Below are 9113 nucleotides of genomic sequence, written 5' to 3'. Positions count from 1 at the left end.
AGGCTGGGAAGAGAGCCCTGGGGAGCAACACAGCTGAGTCAGCTCCCAGGAAAGAGAGAGGGCATCACAGCCCTGAGAAACAAGGCATGAATGAAGCTGATTCTGCACCAAGGCAGAAATGCTGCAAGGACACACCATTGGCACTGCCATCATGAATGGCAACATCACTCAGAGGAACCCACTTCTTGGCAATCCAGATTTATTATTCAAGTCCAAAGACAAAGCAGTTGGAGACTCATACAGCACAGCAGCGGCCTGAGGGGGAGGCCTGGCCCCGGAGCCAGAGCGGTGCTGAAAGCGGTGCCCTGGGAGTGCAGGAGCACAGGAGCTCAGCACAGCTCACCTCACAGCACAGAGCCCAGGCACCCCCGTTCCTCTCACAGCCCCTCCTTCCCCCTCAGTTCACAGGATTAGTGTTCTCCTTCTCCAGTGGGCAACACCATCACAAAACAGGCTGGAGCAGCAGGGCCGAGCCCTTTGAGGGGAGGAGGAGCATTCAGGAGGAGCACTGCAGTTCTGATGGCAGCTGTGCCCAACGGGCAGTGACCCCAGCGCATGCCCGGCTCACCTGCTTGTGCCAAACCAGCTTCAGAGCTTCACCCTGGCAACAGTTGTGGAAGTGACAGTCCATGTTCACCCACAGAACATCGGGGAGCACCATTTTCCAGCTCTCTGGGGTCTTAAAACTGCGTCAGGAGTGTGGTTTGCTGATGCTGAGGCCAATGCTCCTGCCCAGGCGGTGTTTGCCTCACTCACAGTCCATGGGTGATGCAGTCACATCACTGCTGCTCATCTCTATCTCAGACATCTCACCCCTGTGCTGCAGCCCAGCCCTGCCCCATGCTGAGATCAGCTCCAGTCCTGCTCCCCCAGGCCAGCCCCAGCAGTGCAAACACGGGGATTTGCAAAGACGTTGTTCAAGGCTTGTGTAAATGAATCCACGTGTGCCCCAGGGCAGCGTGTCCTGGCTCGTGGCAGGGCAGGCTCAGCTCAAACCACGGCCAGTGCAGGGGCTGCTCCTGCACCATGCTCTGCTCCCAGGTGGTCAGAAGTAAAAATGGATCAATTTAACAACACGGACATAATCACTTCACCCTTCTTTGGTACAGACACTGGCCACGAGCACCGACTGGGACACTGACACCACAAGCACAGGGCACACGGAGTCCAGGAGCTGCTCAAAGATTCTGTTCTGCTATGTAACAAAACAAAACAAACAAACAAAAAAAAAGGCAACACTTCCCAAGAACTGCTCCCAGCCACGTGCCTGGAATTCTTGCTGCTTTTTAAACACACACCGTATTCAGAATTAATTTTATCCTTTGAGAGTCCAGCTGGAAATCACCAGCTACCGCTTCCGCTCGCCTTTCTGTGTTCGTTTCTTCTCCTTCTCCTTCCGCTCCTGCTTGGCCAGCTTGTCCTTCTCCCGCTGCAGTTTATCCTGCTCTTTCTTCTTCTGGAACTCATCCCGCAGCAGCTCCCGCTCCAGCTTCCTGGCATTCAGGACATCCTCCACGTTGGTGTTTCGGAACAGCGCTGGGGTGGGCTAAGGGCCGACAACGCTCTGGCTGAGGTCATGTGAGACACTGCCTGTGGCACATGGGAAGTCTGTTCCACCTCCCCCCTCAGCTCCTGACTCCCTGCTTCCTCACAAGGCAGGTAAGGAATTGAGGAATGCAGAAAGAAGGAATCTCTGATTGCTTTTCCGAAAAGAAAAGTTAGGTTGAAAAACACCCACTCCTAGAGAAGGAAGGTCTGGAGCACAAGTCTGATGAGGAGTGACAGAGGGAGCTGGGGGAGCTCAGCCTGGGGAAAAGGAGGCTCAGGGGGATCTTCTCACTCTCCACAACCCCCTGAAAGGTGGGTGCAGCCAGGGGTCAGACTCTGCTCCCAGGGAACAGGGACAGGACAAGAGGGAACAGCCTCAAGTTATGCCAGGAGAGGTTTAGGTTGGATATTGGAAAAACTACTTCATGCAAAGGGTGGTCAGGCTTTGGCACAACTGCTCGGGGCAGTGGTGGAGTCCCATCCCTGAGGGATTTAAAAGCTGTGAGGACATGGCACTTGGGGACAGGGGTCAGTGGTGGCCTCAGCAGTGCTGGGGGAATGGTTGGACTCAATCCCAGAGGGCTTTTCCAACCTTAGTGATTCTAGGGTTTTTTCCTAGAATAATGAGGTTGCCTACGGTTCTTAAGACTGATGTGTAGAAATACATGTCAAACCTCTACAAACCTGAAAGGAAGCAAGCACAAGGGTGCAGCCTCGAGTGTGTGACACGTCTGAACACATACATGTACATAGGTGTGTGTATGTGCAGACAGCTACATACAATAATTTATGTTTCTTATTTAATTATGTGATAAAACCTGCTGCCATCTTAAACTTGCCAGCTGGGAGCCCAAGTTCTGAGACAGACACAGGCCCTTGGGCATACCCATCCTGAGTGTTCAGCTGCACCACGGCCTGCCAAGCTTCATTCCTGGTATGATTTCCCTCTCTGGACACCAGTTAACATTAACCTGATGTTCTGGGAGCATTGTCCTTATCAATAAGCATGTTCTATGCAGCTGCAAGAAGGTGGAAGAGGGAAAGAAGGGAGGAGAAGAAAATGAATGGTAGGGCTGGTGTGAGCACTGCACACAGAGCACACGGACCTGTCACTGTGAGCAAGGTCAGGGTACACAGAGAGAAAAACCAATCCCCAAGCTGAAGAGGTGGCCCTAAAGAAACAGGGAGACCAGCACATGGATGACAGGAGGATGGGAAGCTCACCATGGAGGCTGCTTGCCCCACAAACAGCCTGAGTCACCAGGAATCCAAAGGATACATTTTTCTGATCCAATATTTACTGCTGTCGTTGATCCATCCTGTTCATCCCCATCAGTGAGAAGATTAAGGAAACTTAGACATCAGTAATGAACTTTTGCCCCTCACAGCCACACCTCACTCAGATAACTGCCTTCTAAAGCCAGGAAGAAGCAGCTGGACTCTCACAGACGAGGCATGCACAGCTCCCACCCTCAGATCCTGCTCCTCCAGGGCCAGATGAAGTTGCCTACAATTCACTCTGCTGGGCAGGGAAGAGCTCGTTCTTCAGCACCACAAAGAGTTAACTTCTAACCCTCCCACTCCACACTCTGTAAAGGATTATTTCAGCAGATTTCTCCTGGGAAAGCAAGAGAGAAACTCAGTACCAGCTGCTGAGCGATGGGGGCATTCACTGCTCTCCTGTCACACACCTGGGCTGGGCAAAGCGTCACAGCCACGTGCTGGTGGGGACAAAGCCTTCCAGGAGCATCTGCTCACAGCACTCCACGAACGAGGAGCTTCCATGCTTCATCCATGGCAGTTCCTTCTTCATGAAGGAAGACTGCAAAGCTTCTCCAGCTCTCCCCACGGGACCCTGCAGAGCTGGGAGGGCGTTCTTGTTCGAGGAGGTTTAGAGCAGCTCTTGTCCCACACAGGCCCGAGCGCCGAGCAGTGCAGCAAAAGGATATTCCTCCTCGTCGGTCACGTTGGCATACTGGGCCAGGAGCGCAGCCTTCCTCTGCTTCTCCTCCTGGGACACCTCCTTGGGCTTCACCACTATCCTGGCCTGCTTCTCCATCATGCTGGCGATGGCCTGCACCTCATCTGGCAGGAGAGGAGGGACAGTGTCAGCCCAGGCCACAGCCACCGAGGCCCTGGTGTCACTGCCTGCCTCCTCCCTCTGCAGCTCCACCCAGCCCGTGTCCTGCAGGGACATTGTCCTGGGAGAGATGCACCCACCCAAAGGGAGATGTCTCACCCAAAAACACCCCCAAGCTCTCCCCAAGGGCACTTGTGGTCCTGTCAAAGCCAGCTGCTTTGGGGAATTCCCGTTGGGATCTGGGAGAGATGGAGCTGCTGAGGAGCCACCATGGGGCTGACACCCTGACGTGACACCGTGACACCAGCTTCTCCCTACAAGGGGGAATTCCCTGTGCTGCACCAGACACTTTATTCCTGGAGTAGACACTTATTCCTGGAGTAGACACTTATTCCTGGAGTAAGGGAAGTTTCACAATGAAACTGGAATCAGTCAGGCTCTGGCTAATGAAAATCCATTTGATTCCAAACCACATTCTCTTCCGCTTCAAAGCAGCTTAATAAGTTTATTTAAGTATGTAGTTAACCCCCATCAAAGAGAAATTCTGAAAATCTGAAGTGAGGGATCAGTTCCATGCTCTCTTTCCTTCCAGCCAAGAGAAACCAACAGCTGATTTACCTTTTAACACTGAAATTCCACTGCCCATTTCCTAAAATGACATCTGGGTTTTGATGCCATTTTTTTTTTTTTAGCTTGTTAATCACTTACCCTCAGGACTTTCTTATTCTGAGTGGATACACACTTCAGAGGGGATTTATCCTTTTATGGAACCCCAGTGAAATAATTTCACCCTGGGATTCCTTGAACCCAGACACACTGTGCTGCCTTTCTATAACAAGAAAAGTCCCTGTGGGTGAGCACTGGCAGGAGCAGGAGGAGCCCAGCAGCAGCTGCAGCAATCCCAGTCATTTGTCCCCAAAAGAAATTTATTTTATTTTATGCATGGAACAGCATTAACTGTCCCCAGCCAAAGGCAAGGTCAGGCCAAGAACAGACTTCCAGGATTTTTGAGGAAAGCCACTGAGCTGCTGCGTGGTGGAGCTGCTGTGTCCATGCAGGGGGTGAGGGAGGGGGATGCTGGAGCTGATCCAGTGACGAGGGACTCGCTGCCAGAGCCACTCCTGGGTGACACTGGGCACTGACAATGTGCTGTTTGCAACCAGAGGCACCAAGAAAAGGCAAAGCAAACAAAAAGCAGGATTTAGCCAAAAGGGACATTCCATTGTCACGATCTCCTGTCAGGTCTGTGCCACTGCAATGTCACTGATCCATGCTTGAACCACAAATCCTCCCAGCACACGTCCCAAGCCCTGCACAGGGATCAGCACAAACCTCTCCAGTGAACAAGGAAAAGGAGAGGTCTTGGCTCCCAGCTGAGGACAAGGGATGGATTTGGGGAGGGGACACGGTGGGGCTCTGTGAGGCTGGGGAAGGAGCAGTGACAGTTTATCAGCAGCCTCACAGAGCTTCCTCCAACAAGCATTTATGGAAAAAAAGGAGAGTTGAAAAGGGAAAATGTTGGAAGAGGAAATACGGAGGTGTGAGTGTGGACAGCCCAGTTCTCCACAGGGGCAGCTGCACTTGTACAAACCAGCTGCTTTCCACACTGGTACAGACAGAAGCAGCACAGGTTTCTATACAATAATACTGCAGTGCCAGCACTGAACAGACACAGCCCTGGACGTGTTGGGAAAGAAGGTTTCTGAAAAAAACATGAAATGGTTTGGGGTGGACCTTAATGACCATCTCATCAGAAAAAAAAAATCCTATTATAAAAAATACCCACACAAAACCGCCCCCACCAAAACCACACAAAAAGAAAAGGAAAAAAAAAAAAACCAAACACAAAAAACCCCACACCAAATAACCACCACAAAAAACCCAACGCCAAACCAAAAAACAACAGAAGACCAAAAGCCCCATGAACAAGAAAACAAAATAAACCAAAAAAGCTTTTCCCCTGCAGGACAATGAACCCAACGAGCAGCAAACGCTGGGGCAGCCCAAAGTGAAGCTGCTCATCCCTGTGCACGTGAAAGAGTAACTGAGCAGCAATGGAACGAGAGGCAGGTCAGACCTGCAGCCACGGGGCAGCGCTGGTTTAAATCCTACCAGGACAAACACAAAGTTCCCGTTGAGGTGGGGCCCTGCAGATCACCCCACACTGAGCACCACAGCACAGCACCCCAAGGCACAGCACCCTACCTTCTTTCTCCTCTTTGGCATCAACGACCTGGGAGTCAGACCACCTCTCCACAACCTCCCTGCACACATCGTTCAGGAGATCTTCTTCCTAGTAAGGGAAAAGAGACTCCTGAGACTCGGAACAGAGTTGGCTGCTTCAAACCAGCACCACAGACAGGAAAAGCAGCAGCCACAAAGGATCTGCACGCCCAGGAATACAGCTTTTCACCCCAAACCTGCCTGTTAAGGACACACAGAACTCTGTTTTCCCACAATCACACCGTGTCTGGTCTCTGTGCACATGAACAGCTCTGACACACGTGGGTTTCACAGCGGTGGCTGTGCGGGTGCCACGGCCCTGCCCACACCCAGGAGGCCATCAGGGATCTTTGCTCCCAAAGCCTCCTGCCCAGCACCCTCTGCCTTCCTGAGCAAGGCTACAGGAGTGACTCAGTGCCACATCCACGCCAAGCTCACTAAAGGGAATAAATTACACGGGATAAATCATATGTCAGGGCCAGTACAGAGCTGGAACCGCTGCGGTGGTGCTGCCAGAGCATCACCTCCCACCAGCAGAGACACTCTGGTCCCCACTGACCACTGAACACGACGGAGAAGTGGCGGTGGGACACATCCCCCTGCTCCAGCATGGATCTCCAGGGGCGCAGTGCCTCACCATGGTAATCCCCACAGAATCTCAGGGCAATCTCAGCCTTGGTGCCTGGAGCAGCTCCTGCCCCTGCAGAGCTGCTCCTCTCACAGGGTCTCACTCCTCTCTCCAGATGTGCTGCTGCAGGTGGTTTTTTCTCTGCTTCAGTTTGTTACTTAAAGGTGCTGAATGTCTTGGAGCTGATTGGCATTTGCTCCATGGAACGTGGGAGAGCCAAACACCACTGCTGGGGGCTCACAGAGCTCAGGGGCCATCACCAAATATTCCAAACAAACAAGAAACTATGTTGGAGTTCAGTAAATACAGAGAAAAATCAACCGTGGAAAACACAACTGAGGCGGATTCTGTGTGGTTTAAAGAGAGCTGGACAGAAATAGAACTTGATTTTAAGTTTCTTGATTAGAATTTGTGACATCTGAATAAACACACTTGTGCAAGACACAATCAGGACTGAGGAACCATGGACATGGGAGCAGATATTACCTGAGATGTCACCTTATTTTAAAGAAGATTTGTGAAGTATAAAGAAAGTGAACCAAAAAAAAAAAAATCCCCTGTAATTTGTGTATGAAACTAGGAGAAGAGACTTGGCAAAAAACCCCCCGAATTCACCAAATAAAACACTGTTTCAAAAGTCAATACAGAAATAAGCACAGAGTCTAAAAATAAAGACACAAAAAAAATTAAACAAAACAGACTACAAAGAGTAATTACAAAGTCTGAGGCTTCAAGAGATAAAAATGTTTTACAGGAATGGCAAAAAAATGAAATTGAGCTAGAAACTGCAAATGAGGCTCAACTCAGCTGTGGCAGAGGAGGAAAAGGCTGTGGTGTGTCTGGGGCAGCCCCAGACTCCAGGGACTTGGGACCCCCACGGCTGCTCAGTCCTGGCAGCAGCAGCACAGAAGGGAACTCAGCTCTGAGCAGAAAAAGGGAAACAGCAGAGAACCAGAATATCAGGAAAGGGGAATATCAGTGGCAGGGCCAGCCAGCACTGCTCAGACAGAACACATTCCCCAGGCTTGGAGAGGGCCAGGCACATTGATGGGCATGGAATGAAGTCTGGTAATTACAGGGAGGTTAATTAACCTCAGCTACTGCAGAGCAACACTTTGCAAAGACATCTGGCTCCATCCCTCAGGATGCACCATTTGCTTCTCCAGCTCTTTTCGGCTCAAAGCTGCACTGCCACAGTTCAGCGAGCTCCTTGCTGTGCCCCAGGGTGGGGAGGGGACAGGGACGGCAGGGGAGGGTGCTCTGACTTTTAGGAAACCCATCTGGAATGGCACAGTCAGTGTACAGAAGGGATGGTGTCATACCTGTGATAAGAAAACGCTGATTGTACCCACCCAGTGCCTCTGGGTTTTGTGCTCCCACACTGATATTTCGGGAGGAAATCAGCGACAGCCACTGAGCAGACAGTTCCCAACACCAGCACCACTCACGATTTAGCATTTTACACTACGAAACATCCATTAACTAAAAGTTCCCGAGACACAGACACTGTAAAAATCATACAAGGAGGATTATCGAAGAGAAATCCCTCCCTGCACTCTCCTGGCTCCCAAGAATCTGGCTGGGGCAGAGGCAAGCCCTGCTCACCCACGGCTGTTCCTGCCCGTCCCAGCCCCAGCCGGATCCGATTGCTGACAGACACCGCGCGTGAGGCACGAGAACACCGCCCAACACACTCCTGCCAGGGGATTTACCATTAAAAGTCACCTCTCGGAGCCCGGCCGGCGCTGCCAGGCCGCCCAGCTCGCCCAGCGCTGCACACAAACAAAGGGGATCCCTGCGTTCCCCACGAACAGCCCCTTCCACAGCACGGGCCAGAGCTTCCATCAGCTCCGAGCCTGGCACAAAACCCCTCCCCAGCCGACAACACACCCAAACAGGCACCGAAAATCCCGCAAGGGTCGCGGGTGAGGGACAAAAAAAGCCCCTTGATGTTGGTGTCCTCCCAGTAAGGGAGAACCCGCTCCGGGAAGGGGCTGATGCCCCCCGGGGCTCCGGCCCGCCCGACTCGCGGAGGCCGCAGCCCCGCGTCGCTTCTGGGCTGCAGGGGAGCCCCGGCAGGAGCACGGCGCGTTCATCGGCGCGGGGCGGACGGCGAGACCCCGCTCGCCCGGGGGCGCGGAGGGACCCCCGCCCCTCACCAGGCAGGCGGCCAGGACGGCCCGCAGCGCCTCCAGCCGCTCCTCGTCGCTCTCCTCCTCCCGCAGCAGCCCCTCGATGTAGGCGCCGTACACGGCTCGGTCCAGCCCCAGCGCGTCCAGCCGCGCTGCGAGCCAGGCCGGGAAGGGCGGCGGGTCCGGGACCAGGACGGGAGCCGGGATCGGGATCGCGATCGGGATCGGGGCCGCGCCCGCCCCGCCGGGCGCCGCCATCTTGGGCCTTCAGAGGGGGGAGGACGGCGGCCGCGGCGGGACAAATCCTGTCACCGGCGGCAGCGGGGTCGGGATCCCTGCCGCCGTGCCCGGACGGGAGCGGCGGGACCGGGCAGGCGGCGCGGTGCGCTCGGTGTGCCCCGTGTGCCCCCGGCGTTCTTGGCACAGCTTCTCCTTCCCCCGGAGAGCGCTTTCGCGGGGAGCGGCGCGTCCCTGCGCGGCCGCCGTGCGGGGCGGAGCGGGG

General features: G+C 53.7%; 1 protein-coding gene across 3 annotated transcripts; it reads right to left on the bottom strand.

Moving 5' to 3' along the window:
• Positions 1-182: 182 nt before the first annotated feature.
• CCDC43 (coiled-coil domain containing 43) lies at positions 183-9099 on the bottom strand. 3 transcript variants are annotated; one of them, XM_040087504.1, is made up of 5 exons: positions 8639-9099; positions 5834-5921; positions 3498-3633; positions 2828-2883; positions 183-1536 (listed from the first exon to the last, which is right to left on the bottom strand). In XM_040087504.1, exons 1-5 carry the CDS (start codon positions 8867-8869, stop codon positions 1349-1351), a joined length of 699 nt encoding a protein of 232 aa, XP_039943438.1. In that variant the 5' UTR covers positions 8870-9099; the 3' UTR covers positions 183-1348. The 3 variants fall into 3 exon arrangements, with proteins under 3 accessions (XP_039943438.1, XP_039943439.1, XP_039943440.1); XM_040087505.2 differs by lacking the exon at positions 183-1536 and adding an exon at positions 1547-2567 and having other exon boundaries at positions 2773-2883; positions 8639-9086; XM_040087506.2 differs by lacking the exon at positions 183-1536 and adding an exon at positions 1554-1590 and having other exon boundaries at positions 2773-2883; positions 8639-9086.
• Between the last annotated feature and the right edge of the window lie 14 nt (positions 9100-9113).

Source organism: Hirundo rustica, chromosome 27, assembly GCF_015227805.2.
Source record: "Hirundo rustica isolate bHirRus1 chromosome 27, bHirRus1.pri.v3, whole genome shotgun sequence".
In the NCBI taxonomy this organism is placed as follows: Eukaryota; Metazoa; Chordata; class Aves; order Passeriformes; family Hirundinidae; genus Hirundo; species Hirundo rustica.
The sequence above is the reverse complement of the archived record's forward strand: the minus strand, read 5'-3'. Positions and strand labels throughout refer to the sequence as shown.

Bases quoted from the DNA above. Each gene is read 5' to 3' on its own strand.
- CCDC43 (XM_040087504.1), bottom strand. From the start codon at position 8,869: ATGGCGGCGCCCGGCGGGGCGGGCGCGGCCCCGATCCCGATCGCGATC. The intron at 3,634-5,833 runs GTAGGGTGCTGT...CTCTCCTGCCAG, and splicing joins TGCCAAAGAGGAGAAAGAAG to ATGAGGTGCAGGCCATCGCC. The intron at 1,537-2,827 runs GTATCCTTTGGA...AGCCCACCCCAG, and splicing joins AAATATTGGATCAGAAAAAT to CGCTGTTCCGAAACACCAAC.